At 53.1% G+C, this 17,903-nt stretch overlaps 1 protein-coding gene across 6 annotated transcripts in view; it reads right to left on the bottom strand.

Moving 5' to 3' along the window:
- Nucleotides 1–3,233: 3,233 nt before the first annotated feature.
- ARHGAP23 (Rho GTPase activating protein 23) overlaps nucleotides 3,234–17,903 on the bottom strand; it is a 79,017-nt gene continuing 64,347 nt past the window's right edge. For all 6 annotated transcript variants that reach the window (XM_041725301.1, XM_041725300.1, XM_041725302.1 and 3 more), the window contains 4 exons: nucleotides 11,282–11,323; nucleotides 10,610–10,706; nucleotides 8,476–8,507; nucleotides 3,234–4,465 (listed from right to left, as the gene is read on the bottom strand). In XM_041725301.1, the coding sequence (XP_041581235.1) occupies nucleotides 3,362–4,465; nucleotides 8,476–8,507; nucleotides 10,610–10,706; nucleotides 11,282–11,323 (1,275 nt within the window). In that variant the 3' untranslated portion in view covers nucleotides 3,234–3,361. The remainder of the gene's footprint in view (nucleotides 4,466–8,475; nucleotides 8,508–10,609; nucleotides 10,707–11,281; nucleotides 11,324–17,903) is intronic.

Genomic DNA, 17,903 nt, shown 5'->3' with positions numbered 1-17,903 from the left:
TGTTAACTTTTATTTATTTATGATAGTCACAGAGAGAGAGAGAGAGGCAGAGACATAGGCAGAGGGAGAAGCAGGCTCCATGCACTGGGAGCCCGACATGGGACTCGATCCCGGGTCTCCAGGATCGCGCCCTGGGCCAAAGGCAGGCGCTAAACCGCTGCGCCACCCAGGGATCCCTGGAATGATCTTCTTAGTGGTTGCTCTGGGGATGACAATTAGCAACATCTTCACTTACAATAGTTTGGCTTTGGGGCGCCAGGCTGGCTCATTCAGAAGATGAAGAGCATGTGACTCGTTGATCTCAGGGTCATGGGTTCAAGCCCCACATTGGGTGTAGTGGTTACTAAAAAAATAAATAAACTTAAAAAGAGAAAATAAACAATATAGTTTGGGTAAATACTAAGTTAATCTTAATAGTGTATAAAAACTTTGCTTTGGTCTAGCACACTCCCTTTCCATATCTTTGCACGATTATTGTCATACAAATCTCCTCTGTACAGGTTATAAGCCTGCCAACACAGTTTTGTAATTACTGCTTTATGCAGTTGCCTTTTATTTTTAAAATAATGGGCTTGAAATTTCACTTTTTTAAAGTAGGTTCCCTGCCCAACATGAGGTTTGAACTCATCATCCCGAGATCAAGAATCAGATGTTTTACTGACTGAGCCAGCCAGGAGCCCCTATGCAGTTGCCTTTTAAAGACAAAAAATGAGTTAAAGACAAAAAATTACAAATAAATAAACCCGTTTATACTTTCATAATATCTATGTAGTTACCCTCGCTGATGCCTGTCATTTTTTTCTGTGCATTCATGTTATCATTGAGTGTACTTTCATTTCAGCTCGTAGGGCTCCCCGGAGTATTTCTCATTGGGCAAGCCTGCTAGTGACAAATTGTTTTTCCTTCCTGGACGTGTCTTCGTTTCCCTTTGTTTTTGGAGAGCACAGGGTTTTTTGATCCATTCTCATCCAAAGCCTACTACAGCCTGAAGAAGATGGTCCAAAGGGCCAATATCCTTAGCTTTAGGTCCTTTCTCTTAGATTTATCCTGGCTCCACCAACTTATTAGCTGTGTGACCTTGGACAGGTCATGTCACTTCTCTGTGCCTTAGTTTCCTCCTATATAAAATGGAAATAACAATGATGAGCTCAAAAGTGTTGCAGGACTTGAGTTAGGACTTGTAAAGCCCTTGGGGCCTGGTATGAGCCCACGACACTAGCTGTGACTTCATTTGCCAGACAAAAATAACCTGGGCAGTGGGGAAGGGTAAAGAAAGGAAGGAGGATTCAGCGAGTGAGCTCTACCCAGCTCCAGGGCTCTCCCCTAGGTTTTGATGACTGTCACCTGCTTCTCCTACAGGACACTAGGCTCATCGTCACAGGCAGTCTGGAAGCTAGCAGAGGCAACCATAGAACCATGACATTGAAGGAAGCCCATCCCATGTTGTAAACTCACACATGTGGCCTAAGATAATGGGCAAAACCCATTCTTGTTCTCTCAGGATACCGCACAGGTCTGGAGTGCCCATGATGACGCCAGCCAGGATGGGCCTATTGGTGGCCTGGGCTTTGTCCAAGCCTCCTGTCTGCTGGGCAGCACCTCTGGACCATTCTGAAGGTCCGGGCAGGCCTGAGAAGGAAGGTGCCCATGCACCTACCTGGCCTCTGGAGGAATTCAGAAAGCAGATGCACATGAAAACCTCTTGCCCCATTGAGGGTCAGGCACCCTTCCATCTTGTATTCTGCACCTATGTCACTGCTCATGCAAGTCCCCGAGAATTCCTACAGAGCTACCGGGAGGCAGAGGTTTGCCTCCACTCTGCCAGCCCCGGGCCAGCCCCTCACCCCTTCTCCATCCCAGCTCCACTTCGGCCCTTTCCTCCCTTCGAAACAAGCGACACAGCTGACTCGTGCCTCGAGGAAGGCCATTTATTTCCAAGATATAGACTATACTTTTAAGACAGGACTTTTCAGAAGCAGGAAATCTTAGTTGTTGCCTAGAGAGGTGTGTCAAGGACACAGTGAAAGGAGACATGCGCACGTGGGGCCAGAGGCTTATCCAACACTGTTACAACACTTTTTTAAAGGAGCAAAACATCTTTAAAAATCCTTATAAATTCTTTATAATATGTTACACATTTAGAGACAATATTTACAATAAAAGGAAGAGGGAGGGAGGGAGGAGAGTGAACTCTACAGCAAATCTTTGCATAAAACGAGAGGACTGATAGACATGGCAGTGGGGTTCACAACCCCACCTGGGCTTCCCTGGAATAAGTGAGGGCGTGTGTGGGGAGGCCTGGTGGTCTGAGGTCTATTTACAACATGTGGGGAGAAGGGGAGGGGGCTGGGTCCCGCCCATCCTGAAGGAACAGCCCAGCTCAGACCCCATAAATCAGTGTGTGTGTGTGTGTGTGTGTGTGTGTGTGTGTGTGTATTTGTGGTGTGTGAGGGAGAGAGGGGGGGAGGGAGGGACAGAGAACAAGAGAGAGACCGAGAGAGACACCAGGGATGTTTACTACGCCCCCTCCTACAGGGAAGGAGGTGGGGGTCTGTGTGCCTGAGTTGTGGAAGAAGCAGGCACAGCTGGAAGAATAAAAGGACGGGCAATGGAGGTCTTGGGAGGGGGGCACGCTGGACCCTCCCAAAACTCGCTGGGGAACTGGCAGCTAGCTCCTCGTGGTCACCACGCCTAGTAAGGGTGGTTTAGAGGTTGGCAGAAAGTTGGTGAGGGGAGTAACCCTGGTAAGACTCAGTCCTGCCTCTGTGGAGTGGCCCTCGCTTCCTTCTCCAGCTCTGACAAGCAGCAGGGGGGCAGGATCCCTGGATGCGCCAAAGGCAAGAAGCCCCGGGGCGGGCCTGTGGTGTGGGGCAGGCCAGGAAGCAAGGGGGCGGGAGGGGCAGAAGTTGCCACTGAAACGTCTTCTGACAGTGACTGGCACAGTGGCACACATGCCCTGCGTCCCAGGGACACGGCCCCCTCCATCTCCTGTCCCCTGACATACATACACCCCGTTCCCCTCAGCCAGGAGCTAGGAGCTAATAGGCAGGGGCAGAGGAAAGATGCCAAGAGCCAGCATCACCCTGTGTCTTTCCTTTAGTCTGAGACTTGGGGGTTCCTTAGCCACGCCCCGTGGCCAACAAGGGTCTCTAAGAGCAGCACGGAAGGGCCCACTGGGTCACAGAGCCCAGCAGCCCGTGCCTCTGGTCTCCCCGCTGCTCTGACGGCTGCGGGGGCCTCTCGCCTGCCCACGTCCTACCAGCCCCGCACACAGACTCGAGAGACGCCCGGGGGACAAGGGGAGGGGGGCCGCAGGCCACAGAGGCCTGGGGGAGGGGGACCGGCGCTACGGGGGTGCTGGTCACAGACACTGATGGAGGCGGGAGGCGGCCGAGCGGCGCGGGGGCTGGCTCTGCAGGGCCCCCGGGTCCCCGGGCAGCAGCGAGGGCGCCGCCGCCGGGGCCCGCGCCTTGGTGGACTCCAGGCTGCTGAGGCCCGAGTCTTTGTTGTCGCTGTGCGCCCGCGGGCCCGTGGGCTCCGGGGGGCCGCCGCCGCCCAGCTCCTTCCACTCGTTGAAGTTGAGGTCGGTCAGCGGGCTCTGCACCACCACCGTGTGGCGCCGCCAGCTGCTCCGGCGCCGCCGCGTCTCGGGCGACAGCGGCCGCCGCAGCCGCACGGCCAGCATGTCGTCCGCGGTGCCGCGGAGGCGCAGCCGCAGCGCCTCGATGCGCGACGGCCGCGAGCCCAGCGCCGCCGCCGCCGCCGCCGCCGCCGCCGCCGGGGGGCGCAGCGACTCCTGGCTGCTGGACGAGGCCGAGCCCGGCGGCTCCGCGGCGCGGCCCCCGCCCCCGCCCGCGCCCGCGCCCGCGCCCCCGCCCCCGCCCCCGCCCGGGCTCTCGGCGTCCGGGCGGCTGCGGGCCAGGCGGCGGCGCGCCAGCGTGTCGCAGGGCATGAGGCGGTGCGAGCTGAAGGAGGGCCGGCGCGCAGGGCGCCCCCCGGGCCCCGCGCCGGCCTCCGTGTCCGTCTCCACGTGGCTCAGCTCGCTGCGCTCGTCGTCCGCCTCGTCCCCCGCGCCCGGCCGCCGGCCGCCGGCGCCCGAGCACACGCTGCGGTCCATGGTGGACAGCGTGGAGTAGCCCGAGACGATGGAGCGCGTGTCCGCGGCCGGCCGCTCGTCCGGCGCCGCCAGGGGGCTGAGGCGGCCCGGGGCCTCCGGGGCGGCGGCGGCGGCGGCGGCGGCGGCGGCGGCGGCGGCGGCCGGCGGCGGCCCCTCCGGCTGGTCCCGCGCCCCCGGCGCCGGCGCCCCCGCCTCGGGCTTGTGCGCCTCCTGCTCCGAGTCGTCGTCGGTGCTGCTGCCCAGCCCCCGCGCCTCCCGCCGCTTCTTCCGCTTGCGGTTGACCGCCGAGATGAAGGAGATCGCCAGCATCTCCCGGGCGTACGGCTCCTTCTTGGGGGCCCACGAGCCCTGCGCGGGAGATAGGCCAGGATGCAGGAGGCAGGAGGCAGGAGGCCACCCGCACCGCGGCACCCCCCCCCCCCCCGCCGTCGGCCCACCCGGAACACGGCTGCCCCCGCGGGAGCGTCCCTCCCCAGCCGGAGACGGCACCCGCTCCCACTCCCGCTCCCGCTCCCGCTCCCGCTCCCGCTCCGGCTCCCGCTCCCGCTCCCGCTCCCGCTCCCGCTCCCGCTCCCGCTCCCGCTCCGGCTCCCGCTCCCGCTCCCGCTCCCGCTCCCGCTCCCGCTCCCGCTCCCGCTCCCGCTCCCGCTCCGGCCTCCGTCCACACTTTCGGCTCCTCCGAGTGAGCTGCGGGCCGTCCCCCACCTCCGCCCAGCTTCCACCCCATTCCCGTGCCCAGCGCTAGATAAGCCCTTTTACACACAGCTCTGGTGGTAACAGTCTCTCAACAGGGAATACACCTGGCAGTTTGAACCCGCTTCACATCTACTGTCCCGGATTATAACCACCAGAGCCTGGCGGGACCTCCCTGATCCAGGCTTCCATCCCCTCCATCTCCACTCACCCCCACCTGGGAGACCTGCCTGTCCACCTGCGCTGCATGTATGGGCCTCTCCAGGGCAACCGGCCCAAGGTCACTTCCCCTTCCCACTGCAGCCCACAGGCTGGCATTTCAGTCTTCCCACCTGCACAATCCCCAATCTCACATCAATCCAGCCCTCAGCTCTGCAGCCAGAAGTGGCCACACAATCCTGCACAATCTAATGGTTTGCATTGAAGCTGCTCCCCGAGCAGTGATTTCCCATGCTGGGCAACTTCCTGCCCTGTTCTCACTGCTAAGCCCCTGTGGGTGTTTTCTGGCCCTGGCCTTCCATGATGCTCCAGCAGAGCCCACACTGCCCATCACCGGCCAACACCAAACTATCTCTTGAACTCCAGAACTCTTCTCCAAACGGTGAATCCAACGGTGAATCCATCTCCAGCAAGGTTTCTACAAGGACCTGAAACTCACCTGTCTGTAACCACACTACACTCCCTACTCCCCAGCCCCAAACCATCCGCATTCATGTTCCCCACCTTAAAGTGATTCCTGGCCTCCTTCCTCTCCTCTGTTTCTTCTCAATTCTCCTGAAGTGACTCTCAAAGCCAGCCCATCTTCACCATCCTCTTTCCAGACCCTCACTCTGCCTTTTCTGCCTTCTCTAATAGGACTCCCTGCCTCCACCTTTGCCTTACCCCAGTCCCTCCTCCTCTAGAGCAATCAGTCCTTCTAAGACTAGGCAGGAATCCCATCACCTCCAAGACTCTGCAGGACCCCTCCACCTCCATCAGGATGAAGCCCAGACTCAGGGCCCTTCACAATCTGTTCCCAACTTTCCCAGCCTAAGGTTGTCTCTACCCCAACCCCAACACAGCCTTCACTCGAGTGATAACCACCTGCCAGACTTACTTGCACTTTAAAACTAACAGCCCACCACCCCCTGGCCCACCCTTTCTGCTTGATAAACTCTTAAGTCCTCCTACTAGGCCCAGCTCAAACATGGCATCCTCCATGTATCTACCTCTCAGCCCTCCCATAGCCCTTTGAAAATACATCTACACCTGCTCTTCTCCCATCAGGATAGGTCTGTTTCCACATGATCTGTATCAAACTCTGACTTCCTTGAGAGCAAGGTCTGTGGCTAATCTGTGTTTGCATCCATGGCTCCTAGCACAGTGCCTGGCACATAACAGGTGCTCAATAAATATTAAGTGAATGGACAAATGGGTGAATACAGTCCCCTTGACACAGGAAGCCCTGCAGAAGCAGAGGCTGAAACTGGTCCCCCTGTTGGCTGGAATGGCCTGCCCTGTGACCCCTCTTCATAGGTCACCTCCTGTTTCAGCCACAGCATAATAATGGAGACACAGAGATGTCTTATGTGGCCACCGCAACCTATGTACTGTCCCTCACATCAGCTCGTTCTGAGAAAGGTGAAGCATGTCAGGCAGTCAGGATTCAAAGAAATGTGGCTCCTGGGCCGTGGCTGTCAACACGGCATGACTCCAGAGGGCAATCCTTGGAGTTGTGAGATATGGCAGCTCTGCTGTGATCAACCCAAAGCATAGGGTGCCACTTTCTCTTCTGGCCAATGCTCTCTGAGAGACTGGAAAGGCCACTAGGACCATCTGATCAAATTATCCTCTCATCCTTGCTAGTTACAGAAGCAGTGAGGTCATAATGGTCACTTCCAGGAATGCAGAGGTCAGGAGAGGCTCTGGAAAATCAGAGGCTAGCAGGAGCAATGGGTGGAAGTTACATGCAACTAGATTCAGCTAGATTCAGGTCACTATAATGAATTTTCTCTTTGCCCTGGCAATCTTATGATGGAGGAAGCTCCCCGCTCCACAGATGTGCAGTCAGAGGTTCTATGGAGAGGTTGCAGAGGACCTCTGTACCAGACTAAAGCAGCTTGCTTGCTTGCTTTCTTTCGTCTTTTTTTTTTTTTTTTTTTTTAAGACAGACTGTGTGCAGAGAGGGGAGAGCAGAGGGAGAGGGAGAGAGAAATCTCAAGCATGAGAAGTGCAGAGCCTGACACACAGCTCTTCATGACCCTGAGATCATGACCTGAGTGGAAATCAAGAGTTGGGCGCTTAACCAATTGAGCCCCCCAGGTGCCCCCCAGATACATAATTAGCACCTGTTTGGTGTCAGGCACACTGGACTTACTGTGACCTGGCCAGTCCTTAGAGACCCAGCTAAAAATGAGTCTAGTCCAGTCAACAATGTTTAGTGATTTCATCGACTACTAGGGACAGAATTGTGTCCCCCTCCCCAAATCCATCTGCTGAAGCCCTAAATACACTGAAGCCCAGTATACACTGGGCTAAAGATGGGAGGTAATGAGGTTGTGCCCTTATGGTGGCATTAGTCCTCTTATTAAAAAAAAAAAAAAAAAAAAAGACGCCAGAGAGCTAGTTCTATTGCACACGCTCTCTCTCTCTGCTATATGAGGACACAGCAAGAAGGCGGCCATCTACAAGACAGGAAGAGAGCTCTCACCAGAAACTGACCATGCTGACACCTTGATCTTGGAATCTAGCCTCAAGAACTGTGAAAAAAAATAGATTTTTGTTGTTTAAGCCACCCAATATGTGGCATTTTGTTTTGGCAGCCTGAGCTGCCTGAGATAATGCCTTTGGCCATGAAGCTCTAATCTAAAGGCTGGGCAGTGATCCTCACCTAATGGGCTGTCTCAGAGGGCAGGCTCTGGAGCAGGCAGGAGTAACTGGCTACGAGAGCTGGTTCAAAGAGCCAGCTTTGAGGGGATCCCTGGGTGGCTCTGCGGTTTAGCACCTGCCTTCAGCCCAGAGCGGGATCCTGGGGTCGCAGGATCGAGTCCCACATCAGGCTTCCTGCATGGAGTCTGCTTCTCCTTCTGCCTGTGTCTCTGCCTCTCTCTCTGCCTCTCATGAATACATAAATAAAAAAAATATATATATACATATTAAAAAAACAAAAAACAAAGAGCCGGCTTTGGTTTCACTGATTTTCTCAATTGTTTTCAATTTCATTGATTTATGCTCTTATCTTTATTTCCTTCCTTCTGCTTGCTTTGGGCTCTCCAAAAAGTGTCATTATTAGAGCAGACATATTTGTTGGTATCCCATTTATGGAGATAAATACTAGGCCTCGTTGCAGAAACGGCAGGTCACAAAGAGGTTAAGCACCTTGCCTGACGTCCCGGAGCAACTGAGTGATGCAGCCAGGACTCAGACCCAGGACTTCTAACCACTGGCCCCCTGACCACCTAACTCCCAAGCCAGATCCTTCTCTTGCCCCGGACGCCTCACGGAGCCCTGAGAAAGGGAGCAGCTTCTCTGCTTGCCTCGCATACACGTACTCCCTACCTTCCTTCCCAGTGACCAGGAATCTTCCTCAGGGCCCAATGGCCATTCTCCCAAGTCCCCTGACCTAAAAGCAAAGAGCAGGCTATCTTGGACAGGGATGAAGCCTTCAGAATGGCTTTGGCACTCACCTTGGACTTGGCTGAACTGCAGGTGGTAGAGTCTGTTGGCAAGAGAGAGAAAAACGAAAGTTAAATTGGAGCAAGAGAAGGCTGTCCTGTGAACACAATTCCCTCTCCTCGGAGGCTTCAGAAACCAGGGAGTTCAGACACCTGATATCTCCCCAGGTCCTGGGAGTGTGATGGACTTCTGATGTCATTTCCTAAGGGACAGGGATGGAACGAACAATGATGTCAATTGCCACTTCCTTTTGAGGCAGAAGGTGACATCAGGTTGCCAGTCACTAGACCCTCGTTTGCCAGGGTCAGGGGCAAGGGCGGGCGGTGCTTTTCTTTGGGTCTAGTTCCTCCCCCCCTCCCCTTCTGTCCCTGTTACTCTGAAGCACTGGAGAGAAAATGCCAAATACGAGATGCAGTCCACGGAAACCACAATGAAACACAGCAAATCACAGATGCTCTGGAGAAATGGAGACCACACAGTGCATAGACGGGTGGGTGCCCTACATCTACCTCCACCCCACCCCAATCCCAGGACAAGAGGAAGAAGACGGACCCTGTGAAAGATGGAGTACAGGGGCAGACAGCAGGTGGGTGAGACACAGGAGGTAGAGTGGGCTGCTGATTAGGGCCTTGCCAGGCTCCATCTCCAGACTCCAGGCCAATCTGCCCTTATGGGGCAAGGCATCTGTTCATCACCAGAGTTATGAAGAAGAGTAAATCATCACATCCGTGGGACTTGGGTCCCACTCCCTTAATATCATTGGGGGTGGAGAAGGAACCAGAAACGAATCCTGGTAGGGTCTTCTCCAGGACTGGGGAGGGAGCGGGCTGCTCTAAGGATCTCCCTGGGGTCAGAAGGGGCAGTGGACAGGCACGGTTAATCCACACTCTCTGGCAAGCAAGTGAGACCTCCTCCCCAGCCCTCCCCTGCACACAGTGAGAAGAGCAGATGGCTGACCACACAGTGACACACACGGGGCAGGGGTGCGGCAGCAGGTGATTAGAAGAAATGGGGGGCTCCTCTCTGCGACCCCCACCCACCTGGTCCTCTGGCTCCCTCCCTGGCCTGCCTCTGGTAACTAGAAGGGCTGTGGTATACCTATGTCAGAGGCAGGAGCAGTCAAAATACAAAGGGGGGGTTCAGCCATGGAATGGGACAAGTTAATGCCTTGAGCCAAGAAGGACTGCTCTGGGCTACTCTGCTATGAGGGTCCATGCCCAGAAACAGGACTAAGGGGCTGAGTGATCAGAGGCTCTGGTTTCAGAAGCAGCAAGAGCCAGCCCTTGGAGGCAACTGAGGCAGGTGCCACAGCTATAGAGAGGCTTTTAGGGATGATGTCCCTCATGTCTGGACAGTCTGGGTCCCCCTCCAGCCAAGCCTCCCCCTGTCCAGATAACCAAAAGTGGCCAGGCTGGGCACAGAAAGAAAGCCAGAGTCTGGGGACTGCAGAGGGCAACCCCAGGTGCCCTGACTTCCTGGCAAGGGGATAGGACCCTCCTATCCTATTTGTTGTTCTGGCTCCAACAAATGCCTCCTTCCTCCTGAGAAGGGGCTTTCAGATGGGAGGGTCAGGGAGGTGGTGGTGGGGCGTTGCTAACAAGCATGGGTAGCTGGTGTGTCACATCGAGGTGCTTACAACCCAGGACTGCCTGCCCCTCAGGCCTGCCCAGCCTTCTTATAATCACCCGCCACTGTTAGTGACCGAGGCCGCAATGCCACACTGTACCCTTTAAATCTCCAACAGGTCCGCTGGAGGAGAGGAAGAAGAGAAGAGAGGGGCAGGGTTCAGGGGCGGGAGGAGAGCACAGGGAAAGGAGAAAGGAGGGTGGAGGGGTGCAAGGAGAAAAGGAAGAAAAATTAAAAAGAGCAACATGCCCAGAAGGACACAGCCCATAAGAAATAAAAAGCTCAGGAAGGAAACCAGTGAAGGAGGGTAAACAAAGCCCCTCCCCAGCCCAGGGGCAGCTGAGCAGATGAGGAGGCAGATGCACAGGAAAGCTGGACCTCCCCAGAGAGGAGAAGGCCCTGCCATGGCCCAGTCTCTGTGGTGGGGGCAGAGCAGGGAAGCTAGGCATCTGGCCAGGCACCCTCAGGGATGTGGATCCCACCCCACTCCCACCCCTTCCCAGGCCCCCCCACACTCACCTGAACCTGGGTCACCAGGGGGCACCGTCCTGCCAATGTTAGGCAGGAGGTACTCAATGTTGGGCACTGACTGAGGCTCCTTGTCATCCACAGGAGTCTGCAAACAGGAGGAGGGTCAGCCAGCATGCCCTCAGGTGGCTAGACCGTGGATCCCGCAAAATGGGGTAACCCGAAGGCAAAGCCCACAACTCCTCCATCAAACTGAGGCTCACTGGGGCAACTGTCTCTCTCATCAGTCAGGCACTCTGGAGGACAGGTCCTACATGTCCTCCCATTAGACTGCTTTGTGCCTTCCCCAGCACCTTGACTGAACCCCTAAAGGCTGGAGGCAGGAGCTGTGTCTCCCCCATCAGACTGGACTTTCCTAAGACCTGTACCCTCCACAGAAAACCAGATGGTGGGGTCTGCCTTTGCCATTGGATTCAGTTTTCTTAGGGTCAAGCTTATATCTCCTTCCTCACATTGGGGGCTCTCGTGAAGGCAAAGATTGTGTTTCCTATCAGATTAGAGGCTCCTGAGGAGAGGGTCTATGTTTCCTCCATCAGACTGGGAAGCCCTGAGGGAGGGACCTTCCCCGACTTGAGTCTTACTGCCTGCCCCCTCCTGGCCCCCAGCCCAGGATAAGGGCCAACCTCAGACCAGACACCCCCACCCCATCCCCGCATCACTTACTCTCTCTCCCTTGTCCTCATCATCGCTGAAGAACCAGTCTGACTGCAGAGGAGACAAAAGGAAGTGGTGAGCTCAGCATGGGAAGGCGCTGAGGGAAGATGGAGACATGGGCTCCCGATCTGCACAGTCCAGATGGTTCCACTCAGATGCCAGATGGAGTGGGGCAGGAGGGGGCACCAAGGGGTGAGGGTCCCCACCTCATGCCTGGTTACTAGAAGTCCCCAAGGGAAGTTGATGAAGCCCAGGACCCAAATCCATAGATTATGAGAAATTCTTGGGGAGAGAAAAGGTCGGACCCCAGTGTGGGAGGGAAATGCAGCCTGGTTGGGGAAGGCGCTGAGGACTGATGGAGAGCCGGCTCAGGGAGAGCTTCTGGGCCTGTGGCCTGTGTGTCACTAGACCTCGTACAGTGCACCAGTGCACACGTCTGCAGCTCCCTCCCAACAATAGGCCAGAAGTGGGGACAGCAGCACCATCTAGTGCTGGTCCAGGCCACTGCAGGGAGTGGGCCAATCACAGATGTCCCAGCTGTGTACCCCTCACCGGCACTGAGGCAGCAGCCCCTCCCCTGGCCAGAAAAGTGCCTGGAGGGAAGCATTAGGAGGTTCTCTGAGGGGCAGGCAGGCAAGGGTTTTCACATAAATGCCAAACAGGATAGAAAATAGAGTGAAAATCCCACTCTTGAATATATTTTGTGATATGTGAGAAATCTTGAAGATAAAAACCCAAAGTTTTCTGAAAGACAAAAACAGACTGCTTACACATGAGCAAGTATTAGCTGTAACTAGAACTTACAGCAGCAAGACACAAGAAGACAATATTTTCACTGTATTGCTAGACTAAAAATGCAGGAATTTCAAACCTAGAATTCTATACCCTGCTAAACTCTCAACTGGGTGTAAACTACAGCTTTTCTAAGACATCAAAAAGCTGACTGCACAAAGACTGTCTTAATTGTGTACATGAGCATATAAAGAAATGACTCCAGGGTGGAATAACAAGCTCTGAGAAGGATGGACAGTAGCATAGAAAAGTCCATTGTCGATCCAAGCAAGGATACTCACACATGTATACAAATACAATCAAAGTATATACAACACACCATGGATTTCAAATGCAGAGGGAGAAACCAGTGACAGGTGGGAATACATTAACGTACTTGGCTTTCAGATGTGGTGGAAGACAATGGATATTGATGAGCTTTAGAAATAGTCAGAGAAAATGAAACATAAGTATGGGCTGTAAAACACACAGATTTGGGGTGCCCAGCTGGCTCAGTTGGTAGAGTGTGTGACTCTTGATCTTGGAGTCATGAGTTCAAGCCCCATGTTGGGCAGAGAGATTACTTTAAAAAAATAAAAATAAAATACTGTTTGTTTAAAAATAAATAAAGTAAGCATAGAGAAGGTGGATTGGAAGGACATGTATTAACCTTTTAGAGTGAGTCATTATGGAGGGGCAGAGTGAGGGTAGGAATGAAGGTGGGCACAAGGAGACTTGCAAGTTGATGACCATGTGCCATGAACCTCAGTTATTATTTATCATAATTGGGCATATTATTAACCCAAATAAGTGGCACAGAAGAGAAATAAGAAAGAGAAGAGAGGACAAGAAATAATGCAAGATCTAGGGGTGCCTGGGTGGCTCAGTCAGTTAAGTGTCTGCCTTCAGCTAAGGTTGTGATCTCAGGGTCCTGGGACCAAGCTCCAAGTTGGGCTCCCTGCTGAGTGGGGAGTCTGCTTCTCCCTCTCCCTCTGTCCCTCCCCTCCACTCATGCTCTCTCTCTCTCAAATAAATAAATAAAATAGTTTTAAAATAATGCAAGATCTAAAGTCTGTCGTGTCAGGTTCAAGTTCACCTCAGGTAAATGACCTATTTACTTATCTGTAAAATGGGCATAATAGGAGTATCTACTTCTCGAATTGTGGTGAGAATTAAAATGAAATCCCATATAGCTATTATAAAAAAGATATTAGAATACCAAGTGTTGGCAAGGATGTAGGGAAAAGGGAATCCTCACGCCCTGTTGGTAGGAATGTGAAATGGTACAGCCACTATGGAAACCAGTATGGAGGTTCCTCAAAAAGTTAAAAATAGAACTACCTTATGATCCAGCAATTCCACTTCTAGGTATTTATCTGAAGGGGGAAAGAAAAAAAAACACCAACAAGAAAAGATATCTGCACCCTGACGTTCACTGCAGCAGTTTTTATTTACAAAAGCCAAGATACAGAAGTGACCTATGTATCCATCAATGGAGAAATGGATAAAGAAGATGTGGTATATATATATAACATGGAACATTCCTCAGCCATAAAAAGAAGGAAATCTTGCCATTTGTGACCACATGGGTGGACCTCAAAGACACTATGATAAATGAAATATTTCAGACAGAGAAAGACAAATACCGAATGATCTCACTTATGTGGAATCTAAAACAAACAAACAAATAAACAAAATCCAAGTTCATAGGTAGAGAGAACAGACTGGTTGTTGCCAGGAGTAGGGTGAGGACCAAGTAGGTGAAGAGGGTCAAAAGGTACAAACTTCTAGTTATAAATAAGTCATGGGGATGTAGCATAGAGCATGATGACTATAGTTAAAAAAACTGTATTGTATATGTGGAAGTCACTAAGAGAATGACTCTTAAAAATTCTCATCACAAAGGGCACCTGGGTGGCTCAGTCGGTTAAGTGTCTGACTCTCAGATCATAATCTCAGGGTCTTGGGATTGAGCCCTGCGTGAGGCTCTGCACTCAGTGGGGATTCTGTTGGATATTCTCTCTCCCTCTCCCTCTGTCCCTCACCCGACTCGCCCTTGCTTTCTCCCTCTAAAATAAAATCAAACTTTAAAAAAATTCTCAGGATCCCTGGGTGGCCTAGCGGTTTAGCGCCTGCCTTCAGCTCAGGGCATGATCCTGGAGTCCCAGGATCAAGTCCCACATCAGGCTCCCTGCATGGAGCCTGCTTCTCCCTCTGTCTGTGTCTCTGCTTCTCTCTCTCTCTCTCTGTGTGTCTCATGAATAAATAAATAAAATCTTTTAAAAAATAAAAATAAAAAAAATTAAAAATTAAAAAATTCTCATCAGAAGAAAAACAATTGGTGATGGGTGGTAACTAGACTTATAGTGCCGATCATTTCACAACATATACAAATATGGGATCATTATGTTGTACACCTGAAACTAATATAACGTTACATGTCAGTTATAACTCCATTAAAAAGAATTTTTTTTGAAAGAGAGAGAGAGAGCATGCCTGCAAGCAGGAGAGGGATGAGGCAGAGGTAGAGGGAGAGGATGTCAAGCAGGTGCCAGGCCCAGTGCAGAGCCCAACCCCAGGCTCTATCTCATGACCCTGAGATCATGATCTGAGCTGAAATCAAGAGTCAGACACTTAGGGGCAGCCCGGGGGGCTCAGTGGTTTAGCACCGCCTTCAGCCTGGTCCTGGAGACCCGGGATCGAGTCCCACATCGGGCTCCCTACATGGAGCCTGCTTCTCCCTCTGCCTGTCTCTCTCTCTCTCTCTCTCTCTCTCTGTCACTCATGAATAAATAAATAAAATCTTAAAAAAAAAAAGTCTGACACTTAACCAACTGAGTCACCCAGATGCCCCCCTCCATTTAAAATTTTTTAAAAAAATAAAGAGATCCTGTATGTACAACACATTGTTAGCGTATAATAAACGTTAGCTATAATCACTAAAGGGTGCAGTCCCCAGAGACAGGCTGACTACAGGGAGCCCTGAGAAGCCAGCCTTTAATTCGGTTTGAGGGTGCCCAAAAGTGCTGTGGGAACCCAGAAATCTAAAGGAAGCTTCCGGGTAGCCCAGAGGCCTCTGGAAGGATGCATGCTAGCTGGTGCCACCCTGCTTTTTGCATATAAAGTTCCCACTGCCTGGATTGCTTTCTCCTTTCTCTGCCTGGCTAAATTCCTTGGGGCCTTTTAAGATAATTCAAGTAGCCCTCCCCCCACTCTTGGTCCCTGCCCTACCCCTGGGGCAGGGGCGGGGCCTTCCACCAAGCTTCGCTAGCTGTAGCCCAGAAAATGAAGTGACATCTGTGTCTCAGCACCTGCGTTGGCCTCTGGCATGAAACGGAGATCAGAGATCGCTAATTCAGAGAACACTTCCTAGCTGCTAGGTGGCTTTTGAAGTGTTTTACAGCCATTAACTCACATAACCCTCAACAACTACTTTGTGCCATAAGCATTATTATTGTCTCTATGTTACAGATGAGAGGGTAAGTAATGTGTTTAAGGCCACACAGCATGCAAGGAGCAGAGGCAGAGGTGAACTCAGGCAGGCTGGCTCCAGAGCCAGTGCCCTTCAACAGCTGCCTCAGTGCTTCTCAGCCAGGGTAACTCCACCCCCCACTCCCCAGGGGTGATTGGCAAAGTCTGCAGACATTTTCATTTGTCACAACTGGAGGGATGTTCCTGGCATCTAGCCAGAGATGTTGCTAACCATCTTACAATACACAGGACAGCCCCCCACGAAGAATTACCTGGCCCCAAAGGTCACTAGTATTGGCACTGAAAAATCCCAGTGTACATAGAGTAGGAATCAACCACGTTTGCCAGGGGAATAAAGGAATGAATGCTCTTTGGGTTTCAGATGACTCAGTGAACACGGGTATGAGCTGGCTGGCAACTTGCCACTGGGAGGGTGAACACCTGGGTCTGCACACTTCCACCCTGCCATGATCGATCGTGTTGTGTGACCCTAGGCAAGTCACTGGCTCTCTCTACACCTGTTTCCACCTCCTGTAGGATGCGACAATGGGTCTCCATGCCTTATAGCCCCTTCTGGCTCTGCTGTCTAAGAGTTCCACAGAAGACAGGAGCCCCAGGTAGAGAGGCCAGGTAACAGCTGTGGCTAGAAGTCCATCCAGCAGGAGGTCGTGTCACCCAGACCCTCAACCATCCACTCACTGGCCACAGACTCAGCCAGAGTCAGAGCACAGTCTCTGCCAAAGTCCCATCCTGCCTGGGCTCTTGACTACACTGAGCCTTGGCTATAGGGCCTCTGGACTAGAGAAAGACCAGCAAACTTGGGTGGGTGGACTTCAGTGGGCCACAGAGGGGGTAGCGCATTCCCTAGACAACTGTCCAGGCTGATTATGTTCAAGTGCCAAGGAGGCAGAGAACAGAGAGTCACCAGCTGCACTAGTGCCCAGGAATGAATCCCTGAGTGGGAAAGCCCAGATGGGTGAAACTCAATAGCCACTCATTCATTCATTCATTCATTCATGCATTCATTCAACAAACCCTTAGTGTTCACCATGTGCCAGGCACTAGGCTGGATGCTGGGAGTAGTCCTATGAAGGAAACAGATTGTGTTCTTCCTCCCAGCACCCAGCCCAAAGGAAGGGCTGCTACTGTCTAGGGACTCCCTCTTGGGGGCCTAGGGGAGGGTAAGTGCACACACTGGGCCTCCTTTCTCCCAAAGGCTGCTATTCCTGACACCCCAGCTGACCACAGGCCTTGGGCTTCCAGGGGCTTCTCCAGGAGCCATGGGGCTAGTCTCCCTCTCTTCCGCACTGGCCCTTTCCCAAAGCACACACCCATGGGGGCTCCAGGGGCTACCTGGGTTAGGTTGGGGAGCTGAACTTTTCCAAGGGAGAGAGCTTCCCCAGACTAAGGCCTCATTCAGGATCCCTGACACTGCCCAGCAGCCCTGGTCTCCCTGGCAGTTCTGAAGTACCACCCTCCGCCCCCCCGCCCCCCCCGCAGGGCCGGTGGTCCCAAAGTTAGCAAGAAAACAGGCTCTGATGTTCCCTCCTGAGGCTCAGAGCCCTGACCACCTAGGAAAGGAAGGAAATAAGCAGGCAAGGCCAGTCAGCATGACCAAAGTCTACCCTGCTGCCTCGCTTCACTGCCCCGGGCCAGTCAGATCAGCTCTAGGAAGGACCCATGAGTCTGCCCTCCCAGTAGGGGAAGAGGAAAGCACAAACTTTGGTCAGACAAAGCTGGCTTAGAATCCTGGGGCTGTCACTTATTAGCTGTGTGACTTTGAGCAAGTCACTTTGCCTCTCTGAGCACCAGTTTCCTTATCTACAAAATGGAAGTAACATGACCTGGATTCCCTTCCCTAAAGCATCTGTGACATTGCAGAGCCTGAGGACCCCGTTCTCCTGGCCAGCTGCCAATCTTATTTCTCCTAGCAGGAGGGGGTCTATTCCCTCCACAGGCCATAGGGAGATTTGGAAATGAAAAACGTGATTTATAAAAACATCCCTGAGTGCCCCAGAAGGGGGCGGTGCTGTCCTGGGTTTGGCTCCAGAGGACCAAGGCCTCCTGCGCCCTCTGCTGGCTGCTCTAGGTTCTCATCCCATCACGGACAAAAACTAACTAGAATCCTTAGACAGTGGGGTTGTGGTGTCCCTGGGGAAGCCATGAGAAGGCAAGACAGCAGCCGAGGACATACAGAGCACAAGTGCAGGATCCCACCTCAGCCCTTGCTCTGCCCTGTCCCACCCATCACCCTCCACTGGGCATCACCACTTGCCCCCCAAAGCCTCAGTGAGGCCAGCAAGGCCAAGTTCTGCCCCCACTACTTGACCTGTCTGCTTGTTTCTGCCAGGACACTTCTCCTGGGGGCCACCTTCTGAAGATGCCCCTG

Source organism: Vulpes lagopus, chromosome 12, assembly GCF_018345385.1.
Source record: "Vulpes lagopus strain Blue_001 chromosome 12, ASM1834538v1, whole genome shotgun sequence".
Lineage (NCBI taxonomy): Eukaryota > Metazoa > Chordata > Mammalia > Carnivora > Canidae > Vulpes > Vulpes lagopus.
The sequence above is the reverse complement of the archived record's forward strand: the minus strand, read 5'-3'. Positions and strand labels throughout refer to the sequence as shown.